The 19670-nt window shown below is 40.9% G+C and overlaps 1 protein-coding gene across 1 annotated transcript; it reads left to right on the top strand.

Moving 5' to 3' along the window:
• Nucleotides 1-15886: 15886 nt before the first annotated feature.
• On the top strand, nt 15887-19062 carry gpr183a (G protein-coupled receptor 183a). Its single transcript, XM_067258529.1, has 2 exons — nt 15887-16065; nt 17309-19062. The coding sequence occupies exon 2, from the start codon at nt 17340-17342 to the stop codon at nt 18438-18440; it is 1101 nt and encodes a 366-aa protein (XP_067114630.1). The 5' UTR covers nt 15887-16065; nt 17309-17339; the 3' UTR covers nt 18441-19062.
• Nucleotides 19063-19670: the final 608 nt, after the last annotated feature.

Below are 19670 nucleotides of genomic sequence, written 5' to 3'. Positions count from 1 at the left end.
ACCTGAACCCCCAGGCAGAGATCAGAGACCATTGAAGTCTGAGGCGAGAGAGAGGATGCTCTGGAAGAGGAAGTGGGAAACCTTATCTGGTTACTTTACCAGTTGCTTGGGTGTGTGGATGTTCTTGTGTCTGATAGCACTTGACTTTAGCTCATTGTTGACATGGACAAGCCCTGAACAATTTTCTGGGTAAATTCCCATCTGTCAGTGACATTTGATCTGTGGCTAAGTGGTGTGACAATGACAACTATGACAGCAAAGGTTCAGTCATGTGAATCAGCCAAGCCTGTTAATTTACTAGAAAAGACTGAAATGTATTACATTTACAACTGCTATTCGTTAGATTATGTTGAATCTTTTAACTCTTGGCTGACTAACTTGAAATATGATTTTGTACATGTAAAACATTACCGCTGTCTGTTAGACCAACTTTGTGCTGTACTCAAGTTGACTGGTTATATAAGGCCAGTGCCTTTCCTATGAAGTCAACAGTACTATTGCTTTTTTTTCCTTGTGTTGTTCCTTTTTTGTAGATACAATTTGTCTAGCTTTTGTTGTATCTTTGTGGTTTGGTACGTCTGTCCTAAGGAACAAAAAAGTATTTCATTTCCTCTTTATATTGATAACAAAAACACAGACATAAATGTCAGTGTAGTTTTCTTTTAAAAACTGTCATTGGTTTATTGACACCTGTTTATTGGTTGATCTGTCACATTAAAAAGTATGTTGACAATTTACTGGTTGAATGTTCATTTTTATGATTTTAATTTAAACATTTTCTCACATTTCCCATCTGCAAGCATCATGGCTCATAGCCTACATATCATCACAACTCAATCGTGAAATGGCAAAAAAAAGTGTTGCTTTCAGCATGTCATAATTCAGTAAATTACACTGGAGACCACTTCAAAGTTGTTGTTGAAACTTGTCAACAGACATGAAATCTTAGCAATCATTAACCAAGATACCATAATGAGTTGTTTTCATTTTCAGCTGGCAGAGAGATTAATATGTGGACACAGTCCAGTAGAAACAATCAGAATGTAGCAAACCGTGTAATTGAATGTCATTTGATTCTGTAACCCCCCCACTCTTCAGTCCCATTACACCAAATACAAAGAACAAAAGCAAGTTTATAAAAGTTAATAATACTAACACATTGAATGGGAATGCTGCTTAATGAACGTTACAGAATGTCTAATACTCAGGGGACTGGTTGTGATTCCAACTGAAATGGTTGCCAAGCCCATGAAACCTCAAATGCAGCATGGATCTGAATCACATATAAATATCAACCTGAAACTGTTTTAGTAAAAAAAAAAAAAAAAAAAAGGCGATGAACACATTTCTCGCTTCTGTGTGTTTGTGGGGAGGGGGGTGGAAGTGGGTGCGTGGGTACATATTTCCTCACTTCCTGCTCTACTTTTTGTGTGCATGTGTGTTTTTGTTGTGTGTGTGCGTTGTACTGTGTAACCAGGTGCCAGTGGCTTCTTTATAGAGCATCGGTGTGGATTCAGCAATTTCAAAACCTCAGAGTTTCATTTCTATATTTAGACGTAAAACCTCACATGGTTTACATAGAAACCTACCTTATCTACTTCTCCAAGAAAACAATTGTCATTGACAGTGTATTCATTTATATAAACCTGCTGGCAATGAAGACGACAGTGAATCTGAACTTTCACTGAGCTTCAAGTCTTTTTCCCAGATCAACACAGTGTCTGAAAACTAGTCTGACTAGTCTTTTAATATTTGGATGCCATAATAACCCAACTCTTAAATATATACTAAAAATGTAAGCCACCCAAGTAACAGGTCAGCAAAAGACGCTACTGCCCTCCTGTGGCCAAGATGCTGAAGTGTCACATAGCAGCTCCTCATGCTTCCTTCCAATACTCATTTACAGTTTTTCTCAATTGTTTACACACAAATACTGGTACTTGAGACACAATGACCACAACGTGTAACTCATACACCCACCCCCTGAACCAATTCTGCTAAACTACAGGCACAATTCCTGCTTTACACTCAAATTGCAGTTCTAAAACACACTTAGTAACACTACACACAATTCTCTGCATTAGGCACAATTTTTTATGAAGAAAATCTATTGTTTTCACAAGGAACACACTGCCATTAAAATATGCACACTGACACATCACATGGGAAAACACCTGTCACATAGTTACAGGTGTATAGGTACAATTAGCAATCAGAGCTTTAGTATAAAAGGGCAACAGGTGAGCTCCTCTGTTTTGGAGCAATGGATGCCAACATTGGAAACAGAGGCAGAGCCAGAGGAGTGAGAGTAAGAGGGGGAGGACGGGGAGGACGGGGAGGACGGGGAGGACGGGGAGGACGGGGAGGACGGGGAGGACGGGGAGGACAAGGACCGTAATCTCCGATGAGATCCGAGCCACTTTGGTTGACCATGTGGTCATGCACGGTCTAACAATGAGGGAGGCTGGGCAAAGAGTACTGTCAAATTTGAGCATGATGGATGCTACACTGTAGCATCCATCATCTGGACTTTCCGAAATGAGAATAGGTAAGAAATCTACTCTCTCTAGAAAATTGCAGTACTGCATATCAATACAGTATTCAATGAGTACAGTAGTACAGGATTGCCTGTGGACTGTTCTGTAAGACTGTAAAAATAAAGTATGTTTCAAGTACTTTGTATTCCTACACAGTATTTACAGTATTTTACTATTTGTTTGGCAGAACTGAAAGATTACCCACACAATGTGGTCGGGAACGTCTTCTGTCTCCTGAACAGTGAACTGAAATCATAAACATGGTCCTAGAAAATAACGGCATAACATTACGGCAAATACAAAGAAAAATAATAGAAAACAATGAGATATTTAAAAATATTGATAGGATAAGCTTATCAACACTGGACCGTGTCTTGCACAGAATCTAAGGTTGAAGCAGGTCTACAGGGTGCCATTTGAACGCAATTCAGAAAGAGTCAAAGAAATGCGATATAACTATGTGCAAGTGAGTCCTATACAATCCCACAATTGATGCATACTCTCAACACTGTATAAATTATACATATTTCAGTATTGTAATCATAACTAGAGAGGGTACAATTTCTGGGGAAATTGTAGGGTGTGCTTGCTTGCGTCGGTTGTACAGGGATTTTAATGCCATTTTTACAACTGATATTGCTGTATATTTTATATAAAAATGCATAGGGCCTACTTATTTATAAATATTACATAGATTTAAAAGCATCTTTTTTTTGCTGCTCATTTACAACTCAAAATACGAGTGAAGTGTAGAATGAAATATGATGTCTTCTAATTTCCCCTGCAAGAGGCAGCCTCATAGCTGAATCAAAACGAATACATTTGGCAGACCGGTGTAAAAATGGACCTAATCTCTATGACTTAAACGTCCTTTTAAGTTTTCCCTTCTCGTGATATTTTCAGGCATTTAGCCTAGTCATATTGCATTCATTCATTAATAAAGAACCCCCTTTGAAGATTATTCTACGACGTTACCGGCAGAAGATAGAATCGCGATTCAAACAGTACCATCTGCTAACTGAAAATATGCCCCAAAAAACGTAAATAAGCTTGACATTTATTTAGTGGAAAATCGCTCATTCATAAAAAGCTCACTGGTAGCGATCATTGTCAGTAACAACGCAAAATGCGATATAGCCCTGTGTGGAGAAGCTGCCCCGGTAAATTCTACTACTACAGTACAGTACTAGACTACTGCTGTGTTCGTCTTGGTAGCGATTGCGTTGGTGGAATTCGATTAAACGTTCCGTTGTACGGTTTAGGCTGAAATTAATTATTTTCATGAACAGATTGACAAAGTTTAGGCTGTGGCAATGAAGTTCAGGTTAGTAGTCAGTTTCACCTATTGAAAGACTTTTGATTTAAGTAAGGGGAGTGCCGAACATGTTCTGTCGCCGTTTGACTTCCTAAACAGCTGTTTAAGTTAGATGTTTTTGTCGTGTGTCTCGCGTAGGCTACAGCGTTGCAATGAGCAACACTGGTTTGAAACCAAAGGTAATGATAATTTCACCAACAAATCGTTTACTTGTAATGTAATGTCATAATAAATCCTACAAAGAAAATGTATTTGTGAGGAATGTTTATTTTAACGATTGAAAACAGATGCATCATAGACCACTGTGGTATGTGTTGCCCGGGCAACAGAGGCTAATGTCATGCTAATGCTTCAGTGAAATAGTAGACTACCGTTTCCGAAAGTAGATGTGGGCCTACTTCCTTAATAATATAATCTAATATTGTACATTACATTTCATAATTGTGTTTCACATCAAAGTAAAATGAGTAAATAGTTATCACCCTGGCCTCTTTGCTTGTGGCGTTTCTGCCGCTGCCTTGCAGTAAAGCTATAGTTAGCCTAGCTATCCCCCAAGTTAACAGATACGAAACGAATGTTCTGCTACAGGTAGTCACGCGTGTTTTCGTGACGTGGTGACGTTAGTAACGTCAGTGACTGTGGCTAGCAAATTAGCCACCGTTAGCTTCACTTTTCACTTGCCGAAGGCAAAGCACACCCAATGATTGTGCTTCACAATAGTGACCACTCCATGTCTATTTCTGATATTGTCATGTGTGTTTCAGACAGTCCTTGAGCTAGAAGTGGCTGCAGTGGACCAGTTAATCTTCATTGAGGTTGAATTCAACCTCACAAAAAGACGATGCAGGGGAAGGAATATCATCGGCTAGCGTGCCATTGTTGAAGTCCCAGGCCAGCGCGGAGGGAACATCACAATGTGTGCAGCGATTAGCCACCACGGCGTCATCCATCACCATGCTACCCTTGGCCCCTACAATACTGCCCATCTGATCACATTCCTGGACACCCTACACAACACACTCATTCCACCAGATCAGATATACGGCCCAGAGCAGCTCAGGTACGTTGTCATTTGGGACAACGTAAGTTTCCACCGGGCTGCTCTGCTTTCGTAATTGGTTCACTGCCCACCCACGCTTTTTAGTTGTTCATGTCCCTCCATATTCTCCATTCCTCAATCCTATTGAGGAATTCTTTTCTGCCTGGAGATGGAAAGTGTTTGACCCAAATCCACAAACGCGTATACCCCTTCTCCAAGCTATGGAAGACACATGTGGAGATATAGCAGTTGATGCTTTTCATGGCTGGATTCGCCATGCCAGCCGATATTTCCCCCGCTGCTTGGCCAGGGAAAACATTGCTTGTGATGTGGATGAGGTGCTGTGGCCAGACCGAAACAGAATAGAGGAACAGCATAGTGCTTTTTTTTTTTTTACTGTATACAGTAAATTCTTCTGTTTTGTATGTGCAACTTTGTGTCGGTTGGGATGTAAAGTGTGTACATTGTTTTTGTGGGAAGAATAAAATATATTTGTTACCGTGTGTTTGTGTGTTCTGAGTATAAAAACGATATTCTCAAATATTTTACAACACACTTATGTATGTACTGTCTGTTGTAAGTGTAACACTGAACAAAAAAGGCCTAATTCATTATGATGAATGGAGAAGTGTTTTCCATTGAGCACATCAGTGTTCAACTGGTTCTTATAAATGTCTACAAAAAATACAATTGAGAAGAAATAAAATTTTGAATGTTTCATTTTGCAGCTGAATTGAGGGGTTTTGCCCATTGTGTGTGTTTTTTGATTTGTGTGTAGAGTTCTGAGTGAGGCATGCTTTCAGAAAATGTGTGTAACCAATCGAGAAACTGACAACACAAAACAAATATTGTCCAGGAACCCTCACAGGTACTGCTAACAAATATATTCAAATCATAACTTGGGAAACTCAAGCCTGCTAAATTTGACATTAGTAATAGTAGGTAGCCTATCACACAGTGTAGTGTCCAGCCTTTTCAGGCATCTACTTTTAAATGCCAGGACTTTTTTTCCTTGTTGAATAAGATTTAGTTCAGGTAATCGCCTAATACTGTAAGCACCTCATTAAGTAGACTGAGGTGTGCCCATGTTGGAATTCAACACACTGGAATGGAATGGCTGCCATACATGTAGAGATGGACCTGTTTCTGAAAGGACTGAATTGCTTCTGAGGTTTCTCCCACTTATATTCCCTCCAAAAAGAACAAGTTGTTGGGAGTCTTCTGTGGCTTCTGAGTGTTTAGGCTGAATATTAGTGTTGATCTGTGTGTGTCTGCACAGCCTTGCGAAACAAATTATAAAAAGGGCTTTTGTGAGATTCTCTACATCTATACGTTAAAAGGATGGTCATGTATTTACCATTTACATCACCATCCAATGTAATTTAACTGCATCCTTCCCTACACAGGCTGTGGCTCCAACAAATCTAGACAGCATATTTTCCTGCTCACTCAACAGAACTGCATAATGTGATGCTCTGATACCAGCAGAGGGAGACAATCATCTTACCAGAGTTGTCTGGAGAGGAGTTTATAGATAGACAGCTGGCATGGAAAATGGGGAACTAATTAGTCAAGCTTATTTCTGCAGAAAGTATCCTACTATTAGCAGGACACAATGTTTTTGAAATGTAAAGACCAGTTTGAGTGAGGGAACAAAACTATAGTATTTCATTTCCTCATTACATTCATTTTCATATGAATGGCTTGCTACAACAGACAATGTAATCTACTCTCAGAATGTTAGGGTCAAATAACATTTTAACAGATTATTTGCAAAAGCCTTCTGTAACACAGACCCTCAAACCACTCAGTAGGGTGAATCCAGGTTCCGGACTTTCATTTCAAAAGCTACAAAACTCACAGCAGGCAGTACTGTAGGGAGACAATCAGCAAAGTCCAAAACAGGCAAACCAGAAATGGGCATCAGAAAATCACAAAGGGTAGGTCTGGGCACAGGGTACAGATAATAAACGCTCAGAGAGACAAGTGAGAAAGAAAAGCAGGCAAGTAGTGGGAGTGAGCTGATGTAGAGCTAATGACGTGTTTGACAAAAACTGGAGTGTCAAACCATTACCCCAGTGAACCTAGTGCAGGTGTGTCGATAGGGAACACACTATGCATCTCTTAGTTGATCTATTTCATGCCAGTTTTACATGATATGATCCTGTCAGAGTTACAGTGAACTCTGCTCCACCCGTGCATGGTTTGGATCTTGGCACAAGGCAACACAGAAAACCCGTAGAGGCCGACGTACAAAAATAGACTTTATTATTAGTAAAATCTCCAGCCGTCTCAATAGGGCAGTACTTCCCAATCACCCACGGTACTTATAACTGGAGTCTAGCATAGGAGGCCCCCCTCACGTACAGCCTGCTTGTTTGGTCCACCCACAGAACCACACTACAAACTAGTGAAATATAACACACTCCACAACACTGCACTCTTAGCGTTCAAGAGATGGCACTACAACCAGGGTTCTAAATTAACACCCGCACTGTAACAAATTTCTGTAATTTCTACAGCAAAATTTTACAGTAACTTCTTGTTCTGTCATTTTACAAAGTTTACCTGTATATTGCAATGCATTGTGGGTCGAAAAACTATTACAGTAGCCAACAGTTTTTTTCTACAATAATTATTGTGAAATTACAGGCATATTTGCGCTTGACTGTAAATGATGCAGTAATACAGTTATTTACTGTTGAATGCGTTGCACGAGGCGGTTAGCTTGACGAAAGACCATTTGATGGCAGATTGCAGAGGAGCAGCCACATTTCCACTCCCCTCATCTACAATATGTAAGTATACATAGCTATAAATAGCTTACATAATTAAATTGTGGTTTAACTTGTTTATGTTGGTTGAAATAACCTACATTGACCGTGTATCAGTCTAGTGCAGGCCCCAATATAAAGTTCACTTATAGCTAGGTAACTAACTAAGTTAGCTAAGTTAGCTGGAGAAATGTCAGAAGACATTTTGAACAAGCAATCCAGGCGAAGCAGTTTAGCTTATGGTAATAGTACTGAAGTAAAAGTATAGTGGGTATTATGTTACCGTTAATCCTTTTCATATTTATTTCATTTTGAACTGAGCGTAGTAGTGGAAGTAGAAGTACTAATCGTGTTTTTCAACTGCTGCATTGTTTAGCATAGATAGCTAGAGGTCGAGGAAAAAAATCCGAAAGGGAGCGCCATCGCTGCACAGTGATCAACCAAAGGCTACATGGCTGAAGACGATTTTCAGGTAAATACGTCTTTTAGGTGTTGGCAACAGCAGCTGACGTTGAACAAACACTGCAGCTTCCTGACTCTCCAAGACTGATTGTCTTAGGTATTGTATTTTTTATTATTATTATCAGTTGTAAAGCATTGCAAAGACAGACTATGAAGGACACAGATTAGTTTAACGTGGATATGTTTATGTGGAAGGCCACAGAAAAAAAAATGTTAACCATTATTTTTTATTATTTTTATGTTTAGGTGAATTGCTCACAGCAACCGTTCGGATGCTGAGCATTGAGGGTCAGGTGGTTGTGCCTCCACATCCCAACTTTGTGGCTGGAATGGCAGCTTTGTTCTACAACTTTAATCTGGTGTACCAGGAGCAAGCATCTTGCACACTGGAATTCATTCAAAGGTAACTATGTGCTTGAAGTAGAAGACGGTTGATCATTATTTTGTAAAGTTTGCTATTATGAGTAACAGATTTTATTCAGCTTTAAGTGTACTTAAACCCCTTTAACATTTTGAGTAAAAAAAAGGGTAAGTTAGCAGTTATTGTAAAGCAGTTAAGGCACTTTTTAATTAAGTTTATTTTCATTGTCATATTACACCTACAAAAGATTTCATGAAATTTGTGATTTCAGATGCTTCATCGGACTTAACCCCTCCAGTGGGACCAAGGCAACCAAGATGGTGACCCAAAAAAGTGGGAAGGTACAGGAACTCCATTAACCCTCACGTCTCTTCTTTACTAAAGTGGCTAATGGACTTTGAATGGCTTATATTGTAATACGACTTCCTCACTATATGTGAATATAGTTTTAATGTTTTATTTTTGTAGAGGTGATGTTTTGAACAGTTTTTATAATCCAGGTCATTATTTTAAATTGGGTCTTCAAGCAATGTATATGGTAACTTTGAATATAGCTGGACCTCGTTGCATCTCTTAATTTAATTGAATGTTTATTGTTTAATGAGTTGTTAAGAAACTGAAAAGTTAAAACGTACAGTACTGTAATACTGTATTGCGTTAAAAAATAAAGTGTCATGATTTTGTATCTCGGACTGGTTTTATTTAACAGTTAAAGAAAAATTAATGAAATGATTTGTGGATTAAAAGCAAACCTGGTCTTATTTAAAACACTTTACAATAAGCATCAGCAAAGCTGCAAATGTAAAAAAAACAAAAATTAACTGTAATTGTTTTTACAACAACATATTGTATTGTGAAATATTTACAGCTTTTAGCTGGCAACTCGAGTTGCCAGGTAACATCTGTAATTTGAAAAGAATACAAGATAATGTTGTAAACTAAATTACAATAAAGTTTTGTTTTTTTAAGCAAAAAACAATACATTGCTGTAATATATTTACACCAATAACCTGTAAAAATCATGTATTATACTGTAATTATATTCACAGTTATTAACAGCAATTTTACAAGACTTTACTGGCAACTTTTTTGCCAGGTATTTACTGTAAAATCTACAGTCAAATTTGTTACAGTGCGCCAACCCGCCAAATGCGGGTTAAAATTCATTTTGGCGGGTGTTAATAAAAACTCACTAGCCAGTTTGGCCGGTGATACATGAGGCATTAGATGAATGATACATACGGCTCAGTTCTCGGCATGGTTTTCGGTCATTTATCCCCCTGGCAGTACTTCCTGATAGTGATGGGTCGTTCGCGAACGATCCGGCTCTAAGAGCCGGCTCTTGAAGGTTAACGTCGGGAGCTGGCTCGCATATCTGAAGAGCCGACTCTATTTTTAATAGATTAATACAGCCTATAAAAACTAAATGATTATGAAATAATGAACTTTAATTGTATTTAAAATAATTGACTAATTCAAAGAACAACAAAAAAATACTTGTAGGCTTAAAGGCGCACACGATCATCCTCACATTCTGTTCCTGTCAATCCTGCATGAGGGAGGGCCGAGCCAACTCACAGTCAGAGTAGTCAAAACTCGGAGGAGAACCATGACAAATCAATGCATTTTTAAAGATATGTGGTTACGGTCGAGTATGATTTCATTTAATAATTTAATTTAAATTGTTTTCACACCCAACATAGTCAAATTCATCCAGACATTTGTTTTTGAACGGCACAGATACTTGAAAACTTCCCTCACTGAACATGATTCCTCTCGATAACAATAAAATGAAACATTTGGAGAAAAAAACGAAACTTTGTGGTCTGTAGCAATGGACAACAAGCATGAACTTCACAAAACCATGAATAGTTTAAGGAATTTAATAGTCACTTTTAAATTGCTTTACAGACTAAAATAGCTTAACCATGCAAAAGAAAACCGCAACCCAATCCTCCCTCAAATGGCTTTCAGTTTAACACAAACATAGGTTGTTTGGAGGAAGTTTCAATGTTTATACTTGTATTGACACTAAAGCCGTTACCCAAATGTGTTTTTGAAACTGTCGGTGAGAGGTTCACTAAGAGGTTTCCTGTCCAAGTTTTGCAATATGCTCTTTCTGCAGTAACACCTTCAGCTTCATCAACTACACTGACTGCATTAACTTACTCAACAGCCTGTTTGGAAATGGTTCAGGCCCTTTTAAAATAGCCAACATATATCTGTATCAGAATTCAAATCAAATATGATTTGACATGTTTAGGGAAGTTTTTCAAATCGATGTCAAACCATGGCCGCACAGTTTCACACATATCAACATCTTTTTTGTTTATATTTGAGTAATGCTTCAGTCGCACAGTCAGAATGCCTGAAGAGATTTGAGTTTGTTTTCATTTAAACACTGAGAGTGGCAGTAAGTGTGTCGGCTCTCTGAATTAAACAGAAAGTTTGTTCCAGATGATAGGAGCCCTCTCTGCCCAGCCTTCAAAATCTTGAGTGAGATCTTCACTTCACCTCTACTCTACTCTTTGGCTCAACAGCTGCGATTCTTTGAATCAGATACCACTAAAAAGGATTTCCTGAGTGGAGGTTGTTTGCATGAATGACTAGTTAAAAGCGACTTCGGTTAAATAGCACGGCTCAGCTCAGCTCACCCAATTCAACATCAGTTAGTACTCACAACTTAACAGGCCCAAAATAACTCACAACTCAATTGTATTGTCTTCCCACAAAACTCTACACCAGACAAGCTAGATTGCAGGACAGCACAGTTGTCAGGTATACTGTATAGTAAGGCTGGGTGTCACCCTGCCCCCACCTGTCATATGTTAAAATATAGAGTTGCTGGACGGAGTTTCTACTTAATGGGTCTCATATACTTCATTGTGAAACTTACGTACAGTAGCATTGTCATATGTTGATAAGTGTCAAGATGTGGTCTGATTGGCTGTTCTTGTGAATAAATTGAACGCAATTGTGAAGGAATTGTGAAGAATTGTTCTGTGGATTCTTCATCTCCTGAGGGCCTGCTCCTCAGCTCTGGCTTGTCCCTTTTCTTCTCCTTCCTCACCTCTTGCTTTCTCTTCCTGCTTTACAATAATCAAGGTAGGGTAGGTCATATTTAAAACCTTCATTTTGTAACATTGTAATTGATTTCATCCATTTGTAATGTTATTAAATATCTATTTCATTTAACCTTACTTTTGACCATTCTTGCTCTGATTTAACCCATGGAGCCAAATGGGTTGCGTCCTTTCCCCTCAGCTCTTCTCCCTGTACACCAACAGCTACACCTACTGTCATCAGTCCGTCAAACTCCTGAAGTTTGCGGACAACACGACCCTCATTGGGCTCATCTCTGACGGGGATGAGTCTGATTACAGGTGGGAAGCAGACAACCTGGTGACCTCTTGCAGCCAGAACAACTTAGAGCTCAATGCTCTTAAGACAGTGGAGATGGTTGTGGACTTCAGGGAGAACACAGCCCCACTCACCCCCATCACCCTGTGCGACTCCCCAGTCAACACTGTGGAGTCCTTCCGCTTCCTGGGCACTATCCTCTCCCAGGACCTCAAGTGGGAACTGAACATCAGCTCAACATCACTAAGAAAGCACAACAAAGGATGTACTTCCTACGGCAGCTGAAGAAATTCAACCTGCCAAAGACAATGATGGTGCACTTCTACACAGTATCATTGAGTCCATCCACACCTCCTCCATCACCATCTGGTACGCTGCTGCCACTGCCAAGGACAAGAGCTGGGGCTGCAGCGTATCATCCGCACTGCTGAGAAGGTGATTGGCTGCAATCTGCCTACCCTCGAGGGCCTGCACTTCTCGAGGACCCTGAGGCGAGCGAGGAAGATTGTGGCCGACTCCTCCCACCCAGTCACTCCCCTCCGGCAGAAGGCTGCGGTCCAATACCACACGCCACACGCCACAAAAACAGTTTCTTCCCTTCCGCTGTTGGCCTCTTCAACAAGGCCAAGGGTTCACACTAACTTCATAACTTATGCCCTTAAAACAACACTGCTTTTTGCAATGGACAATACAATGCTGTACCATTTGTATTTTTTGTAATATTTGTATTTTTATATTGTAAATTACTGCAACTTATATTTTATTTTATATTTTATTGTATAGTTTATTTTAATCTAATTCCATTGCTAGTTATGTACCCTTAGTTTGCTAGTTATGTACCCTTAGTATAGTTAGTGCTCATATTGAAATTTTTTATTCCTATATGTTTAATGTTTGCACCTTCCTGCCAAAGCAAATTCCTTGTCTGTACAAACTTTCATGGCGAATAAAACCCATTCTGATTCATTCATTCTGACCTCCTCCATCACCATCTGGTAGGCTGCTGCCACTGCCAAGGACAAGAGCGTACTGCAACGTATCACCCGCGTTGCTGAGAAGGTGATCGGCTGCAATCTGCCTACCCTCGAGGGCCTGCACTTCTCGAGGACCCTGAGGCGAGCGAGGAAGATTGTGGCCGACTCCTCCCACCCGGGACACCCTCTGTTCCAGCCACTCCCCTCCGGCAGAAGGCTGCGGTCCATCAGGACCAATACCACACGCCACAAAAACAGTTTCTTCCCTTCCGCTGTTGGCCTGTGTGCGTGCTGCAGTGGCTATTTGGCAAGCCCCGAAGAGCGCGCTGACATGGAATACTGCGTGAAAACGGCGTGCATCGGTTTGTGTTTTCGGTTAAACACTTTTACAAGCGTTGATTGGAATACTGAGTTTATTTTTTCCGGGATTATCAATCTAAATGAATGCACTGACTAATAAAGTAAATTGTTAAAACTCAAACTTTAGATTTGACTGGGGCACAGCAGATTTATACTGGGAAACGTGCCACAGTAAAAAGGATCTAACGACGCCCCTGCCCAGCACTATGAATAGGCCATGCGGTGTGTGAGTTTCCTGACTGTCCACGAGGCTGTCTGTCTGTCAGCACAGTCTCTGCGCGTCTGTGAGTCAGCCACACAAGGCCGGGCCAAGAGGAAGTCCACCTCTTCCCCCTATACAACCACAGGGCCTGATCCCCATCCCCACTCCACCCTCCACCCTAGAAGAGGAACATGGAGAAACGTGCTCAGAAGAAGACATGCATTTGCTTTCTCACTTAAGTAAGAACACACCCTAGTGTTTTGACATAAGAGAAGAACAGTGCCGAAGAACCTCTCTACAGAAAAACATCTGTCCAGTCCTATCTCCTATGTCGAGCCTATTGGATTTGACATCCATGTTTTGGACATTACAGTGCATTATTATATTCACAAACACTCCAGTGTTAATGGGAAGTGTACAAGTAGTGTACAGTGTCCCTATACAGACCACATAAAAACATGCAACTATGTTAACAGAAGTGTGGCATTAAAGTCATTCTGGGTATTAGGCTTCTCAAGATAGCCATCTTCAACACCTTGGTTTTCTTTTTTTTCCTACGAGGGGGAGTGTTAACCAAGTTGCAAAATACAAACGTGCATATCTCTGGAGACATCAATGCATCCTTTGTGACAGTTAATTTTTGTGACAGAAGTTTTGCCATTTTACTTTTGTGCTTTCAGGATAATTCAGATTTCTTTTTTTTTTATGCATCAAGAGCACCCGGTCCCAACACAAGCTCTTCTCCTGTCTGGCCCCCCAATGGTGGAATCATCTCCCCACCTTCAAGAAAAGGCTCAAGACGCACTTTATCCGGAAGTACAACGACACTTAGGAATGTTTGTCTGGACCTGATGTTCCCTCCAGGATCACAATGACTCTTATTGAGAGACTTGTTGCTCTTGTTGGTTAGTTGTAACTGACTTAAAACTATTGTACTTGCTGTGTAATATATTTTGTTGCTTGCTTTTTTCCGCAGGTACACCCTTGCACTTTTTCGAGGTTCATGTTGTTTAATTGTATCTTGTTTAACTACATGCTCTTATGGTTCTTCACTTTGGGACTTATTTAGTTTTCACAATGTATGCTTCATGTTTTGGTTACCCGCAATGTTTGGGGCTATCTCGTTGTTATGATCAGTGACCTATGCACTTTTGTAAGGCTCTCTTTTGGAAGTCACTTTGGATCAAAACGTCTGCTAAATGCATAAATGTAAATGTAATTATATGTACAGTACGTGTTAGCTCTGATTTGACACTGAATTTGTCAAGTTGTTTGGGGAACTGATCTCTTGCTGTTTGACCTGAAAATCTTGCGTCCTCTGTTTTAGACAATGTACTACCACCCTTTGTTGTTCGCCAAACACAGATTTAGTATGTTCCATAACATATTGGTACAGCCTGATACAGTACACTATAAGTGATATGATGATGTACTACAGTACAACCATCTTCATTCTGCATTATGGAAGCAAGCTTGCTTTCTGGCTGTTCTGACCTACAAAGAAAGGGGGAATCAACCATGGAGACAACAATGTCAGACTGATATGAACCTGTCTGTTAATGGCCTCATGATACAACAAAGTAAGTAGCATGTCCCAAACAGGTAGCATTTCACGTATACTGCCTATGGTACTGTATATGTACGATGTAAAATGTGCTGAAAAAAAGAAGTTTAGGGTTTAAAGGTTTGGAGGACGTTCCTAAGGCGAAACGTTGAGTGTGATCACCCCTTGAGGTTTGTCATGTGACATTCAGTGGTATTTGAACTGAAAAACAAGCCTATTCGTTTTCCCCTTCAAGAAGAGCCATTTCATTAGTAATGGAATAGGAGCTTCATTCATAGCTCTCTTGTCAGAACATAATACAAATCAAAACACGGAGATGGTGTGTGGATGTGTGTGTGTGTGCGCGCGTGTTAACATGCTGTTTCTAGATGGTGAAGCTCATGCCGAGCCACAACCCTTTTAGTGAAATTGTAACAAATACTCAAGTTAAAAAAACCTCTTTAATGAGATGATAAGGAACTGTCACGCAAGTACTTTCAGCTAAAGCCACATCCTCCCCAGCGTACACATGCACATGGCATACCATGTGGCAAGCTATTTCCTCCCAGAAATCCAGTATCTATGACCAGGCCATGCTAAATTAGACAAGGTACTATTTGTATAGTGTAATCCATCAGGTTCATTTAATTAGTTATAATAATGTGGTAGATAGGTTGTTTTGGAAAACCGCTGAGGTCATAGTAAAGTTTATTGATTAACATGGCACAAACACCGGCTGAATAACACCCGAGAAAATCAGCATATTACTCATAACAGTAAAGATCCAATCAGTATACCATACACACACAGGTGGTGAAAGTTTCATTACCAAAGAGAGGAGAAAAGACAGAACAAGAGAGGGAGATGGAGAGGGAGAGAGAGAGAGACAGAGAGAGAGAGAGAGAGAAAGAGAGAGAGAGAGAGCGAGAGAGTAAACATCCACACAGGAAATTGTGTCACTATGGTGTGACTCAAACTTCTGTATTATTCTGAGTGGAGCATAGCTAAACGGGGCCAGCCAGGTTTGGGATCATCTTGTAGTAAGAACCTACACCGTGCCAGGCTAAGGGGATCTATGCAACCTCCACAGAACACTTGGAGAGAAAAGACATAACAAAATTCTACCGTCAGTTACTTGGTGAGTTCATGCTTGTTTCATGGCGTAATACCATAGGGTCTTTTATCATTAATACACTTATTAATACACATTGAGCGAGGATGTGTGTGTGCGTGACCTGTCTTTTGAGATGTCCCTGCACAAAAACCTGGGCACACGTAGCTAGAACCAGTACAATTAGAGCCAGGAGAATCAACAAAATCTGTTTTAACATACATATTCATTCATTGGGGCCTATATGATAGAGGTTGGGAGTTTTCTGAGGGCTTCAAAAACGAATCAATCATACACTTGTCACATACTCTCACCCATCATTATGATTCCAGATATCAAATAACAGGCTTTAAAGTATCACATATGACACAGACGGAAAAAAAAAGAATCAAGACAGTGTGATAACGTGTAAAATTCCCCCCAAAAAAATCACCCAGAGTTTATGGCCAGAGTCCTTCATAGGTGTTAATGGCTAGGAAGCATGTTTTGTGTAGTGCTGTGGTTTGCAGTAGGCATGTGGGGGCCTGGAAGGTCACTGTGAGGACAGACCCTTGGTATGGCTGTCCCATGGAGGTGGACCGTCCGGTTGTGTGGAGGAAGGTCTTTCAGCACCTTTTCTTTCTGTGATGTGACCCCTGCAGCTGTGTTCAGAGCTTAGCGCTGGCATTGTTCTGAGGTTTCCGCCAAGGCAGTTGTTTTTTGAATTTTTGAATGTGCCCCGAGATTTGGTGTCGGTCAACATATTGTAAGTGGCTATTGAATATGTCTCAATGCATGTGCAAAAACAAAACATAGGAATTGACTTGTGAACCTAAAACAGATGAACGTAACCAGAACACAGATGAACACTGACTTTATTTAACATTACCTCTGTTTCAGTAAATATTTTGTTGCTCAGACATTTGTACTCTGTATTGCAGGCTAAAAAAATTACATTTTCTCAGTGCTTTAGTGGTTCAGACATGTTAGCACACATACAGATTGGAAAGCAACTCTTAACACAACACAATGTGGCTCATAAAATGTTGAGAAGCATGTGTTGTACTTCCTCAGTGAAACTAGATTTCAGTTATTTATACAAAGGTCATATTTTTTTATAGAGCTAATTTCTCATTTATCTTACAGGGATTTAGTCTGAGGTTACGTCAATTTACAGTGTGGGATAGGGTTTTGCGTTTGAATACTTTCGATTATTTTGCAGTGAGCAAGATCTCTATGTACTGTACATGTTCTTGGTTGTAATAATAACTATTGTGATCTGTCTTTGCAGGTATACAAATTCCAAACTCACTGATTCCAAAATGGAAGTGAGATCCACCACCCAGCCTCCACCCTCCTTCTTCTCTCTCTCCTCGTCTCCCAATTCCAGCACCAACTGCAGTACCCTGTATGCCCACCGGGAGTATTCCAGAGTTCTCATCCCTCTGTTCTACATCATTGTCTTCATTGTGGGCTTGCTGGGCAACACGTTGGCACTGCACGTCATCCGGCAAAACTTGAAAAAGATGAACTCCACAACTCTTTACTCCCTGAATCTGGTGGTGTCTGACATCCTGTTCACCCTGTCCCTGCCTCTGCGCATCATCTACTATGCCCTGGGCTTCCACTGGCCAATGGGAGAGCCCCTCTGCAAGTTCACAGGCCTCCTGTTCTACATTAACACCTACGCCGGCGTCAACTTCATGACCTGCCTCAGCGTGGACCGCTTCATCGCCGTGGTCCTGCCACTGCGGTTCTCCCGCTTCCGCAAGGTCAGCAACGTGCGCTACATCTGCGTGGCGGTGTGGGCGGTGGTTCTGATGCAGACGCTGCCCCTCCTCTCCATGCCCATGACCCATACAGAACCGGACAACTACATCACCTGCATGGAGTATCCCAACTTTGAGAAGGTGCCCAACATCGCCTACATGCTAATTGGCGCCGTGTTCCTAGGTTACGGCATCCCCGTGGTAACCATCCTGGTGTGCTACTCGATCCTGTGTTTCAAGCTCCGTCTGACGGCCCGGTCCAATCACCTGACCGATAAGTCGGGTCGGAGCCGCAAGGCCATCGGCGTGATCTGCTGCGTGTCGCTGGTGTTTGTGGTGTGTTTCAGCCCCTACCACATCGACCTGCTGCAGTACATGGTCCGCAAGCTGGTCTCCGAGCCGGACTGTGCGGAACTCACGGCCTTCCAGGTGTCGTTGCACTTCACCGTGTGTTTGATGAACCTCAACTCTTGCTTGGACCCCTTCATCTACTTCTTTGCCTGCAAGGGCTACAAGAGGAAAGTCCTGAAACTGCTGAAGAGACAGGTGAGCGTGTCCTTCTCCAGCGCCGTCCGAACCTCGCCAGAGGGCTCGTCACGGGACATGATCGACGGCAACAAGATTCACCTCGCATCTTCCAGGTACAACCCGTGAAGGGGGACAGCGAGAGGGGGACAGAGGAGAGGCATGAGGGGGAGAGGAGAGGTCAGGGTGACGCTGCACTACTCATTTGACCCGACTGAAAGGAGTCGTTTTACACTTTTGCTCAATGTGGTGTTGAAGTGTAAGGAAAACAAGACAGTATTTGTCAAGGCATCAGGCACCATCAGCCAGACTGATGGCCATGTTGCTTGTCTGATTCAACAAAGCGACGACATTGCATCATCCAGAAAAATATGGTATGAAGGCATACTATGGGGGAAGCATACTAGCATGTTGTCATTAGTCCTCATCAGGTCCCTCTGGTGGAGAGTAGAGCCGAGGTGACATAAACTGAAATCAAACGGAGGATTGTTCCTCTTACAGTTTGAGAAGACACAATCTAATTTTAATAAACATGTTGTCTGTACTGTACCAATAGCAGGAGAAAGGTATGATTTCAGATGATTTCATTTGTGGAATTCTTTTCAAACATTGAGACTAACTGTAGTGTTCCCCTCATGTACATATTGTTGTTGCACAGCTGTTTATGATGTAAAGCTTGTGAATGGACCTTCTTTTTGCAAGAGTGTTCAAGGGCCATTCCTGTTGTCATTGCATTTCTAATAAATATTTCACAGGGAAAATACTAGTGGTATTTTTCTGTGTGCATTGGTGTTCAAACGTGATTGTGAACCACTGTGCGACCAGTTTAGCCTCTAGAGGGCAATGTTATACAGAAGTAAGAAGACTAGTGATATATCCCTATCTTGGTTACTGATGTCTAGAGTTCGAATTCAGTGTCCTACCGCCTAGCGGTCATAGATGGCATTTGCTGAAGAGAACATTAAAAGTTAACTATCGTCAGTATTAAAACAATATTATATTTGCAATTAATCTTCTCATACATAGCATTTGACTGTTCCTCACAAATATTACATGTATAAATACCAGAGAGAAACAGACTTTCAGAGGCAAGCACATGACAAAGACAACATCACACAGACTGTTGTCAAAACAACATATTGCAATGAACACAATACACCATCTGGTCGACCAAAATGTATCAGACAGTCAAAGAGAGAGACAGGGAGAGTAGCAGAGAGGTAATTATATCCAGGGAAATCATTTAGATGAATGGCATTTCTACTCATTAAAGCTACTTCCATCATATTCAGCGTTTAATATCATATGGAATAAAAATTATGCATTACCAGAGCATGGAAGGTTATTATGGAAGGGCAT

The sequence above is a fragment of the Osmerus mordax genome, chromosome 2 (genome assembly GCF_038355195.1).
Source record: "Osmerus mordax isolate fOsmMor3 chromosome 2, fOsmMor3.pri, whole genome shotgun sequence".
Taxonomy (NCBI): domain Eukaryota; kingdom Metazoa; phylum Chordata; class Actinopteri; order Osmeriformes; family Osmeridae; genus Osmerus; species Osmerus mordax.
The sequence above is the reverse complement of the archived record's forward strand: the minus strand, read 5'-3'. Positions and strand labels throughout refer to the sequence as shown.

Excerpts from the sequence above, each read along its gene's own strand:
- gpr183a (XM_067258529.1), top strand. The coding sequence starts at position 17,340 with ATGGAAGTGAGATCCACCACCCAGCCTCCACCCTCCTTCTTCTCTCTC.